The sequence below is a fragment of the Atta colombica genome, unplaced genomic scaffold, assembly GCF_001594045.1.
Source record: "Atta colombica isolate Treedump-2 unplaced genomic scaffold, Acol1.0 scaffold200, whole genome shotgun sequence".
Taxonomy (NCBI): Eukaryota; Metazoa; Arthropoda; class Insecta; order Hymenoptera; family Formicidae; genus Atta; species Atta colombica.
The window spans coordinates 263,618-264,952 of NW_017259295.1; the positions used below are offsets into that span (position 1 = coordinate 263,618).

The 1,335-nt window shown below is 32.7% G+C and overlaps 1 protein-coding gene across 2 annotated transcripts in view; it reads left to right on the forward strand.

Moving 5' to 3' along the window:
- Positions 1–1,212, forward strand: part of LOC108687118 (RNA-binding protein 26) — a 7,756-nt gene extending 6,544 nt beyond the window's left edge. For both annotated transcript variants that reach the window (XM_018192725.1, XM_018192726.1), the window contains exon 10: positions 440–1,212. In XM_018192725.1, coding sequence (XP_018048214.1) covers positions 440–517 — 78 coding nt within the window. In that variant the 3' untranslated portion in view covers positions 518–1,212. The remainder of the gene's footprint in view (positions 1–439) is intronic.
- Positions 1,213–1,335: the final 123 nt, after the last annotated feature.

The window sequence follows — 1,335 nt, forward strand, 5'->3', positions numbered from 1 at the left end:
TTAAAAATTATTTTGCTAGCATACTGGAAATTAAAATTTTTTGAAATTTTTAGATTTTTTATTAATTAAAATGGTTTCTGTGGCTTTTAGATTTCGAAAATAGGCAAGAAAATATTTAACAAGGAAAATTTTTGTTTTATTTATCTGAAATTATGAACGCAGCTAATATGACATGCTGTGTCCTTTATGTAATAAATGGGAGGGTTCCACTTGCACATTTCTTGCGTATATCGCTAATTGGCCAATTTAATAAATAAAACATTTTTATTGATAAAATAAAAGGAAAACTTACTAAGCACCAGTCGATGAGGGCAATTAGAGAGAGATATAGGCTAATAAAACTTTTCGGTAATAAATATTTTATTAATGTAGATGTTCTGTCATCAGAACATCTCTACATTTGCTATTAGTTTTTTAAAGGCTTTAATGATTTCTTCAGGGCACGGAGGCATTACTCTTAGAGGAGAATGAGGAAGAAGAAGATGAGGATGGTGAATCACGCAGCTGGCGGCGATAGCAGCATCGGCATCAGCGTCAGCGCCGTTTGTGACAGGAGCTTGGTGTCAAATGTAACGACTGCGTGATCATCCGGGCCGATCATCGTACGCGACCTGGTACTTACGCCTACATTGCTGCACCGCCATTTGATGCATTCATTGCCATTTTCACGAAGAAATCGAATTACATGCTCATCAGCGTTATCATGAGTGTTACACTATTTGTTAATATTATTGAATATAAAATACACATGCGCACCAATGACGGTACCACATTAAGTGGCGCATCACAAATAGAGAAAGGGAAAAAAAAGAAAAAGAGAATCAACATACAAGTTTTCGAACAGGAATAACTAACCAAAATTTATTTGTAGAATAAAATCACTATGTTTTGTATGGGAAGAAAAAAAAGGAACACCTGTCATTCTGAGTTTCACACAAGTCCTCTTATTTTGTACGTAGAACTCGAATTGTTTTCCTAGCTCTTGTTGTTTTAAAGGCTCGTACATAGTAGACGGATTTAGGATAAGTAGGAGCTTGTAATTTCGAGAATATTAAGAACTTTTTCATTCGAGGATGAGGAAACTATATTTGTAATTTATACAATACAAATAGCTATCTATATTGTATGAGATTCAATCATAAGTCATAACATCTCGCTCGATTGGCTGTTGACTTTTATCTATTATACCTATTTAAAACGATTCTTGTAATAATGAGCAGTACAATGTATCATCTTTATTGTTTTTAAAAGATGTCAGTGGATTAGATTACTGAAAAAATGCAATGAGATATATATATCTATATACATACATACATATATATATATATATATATA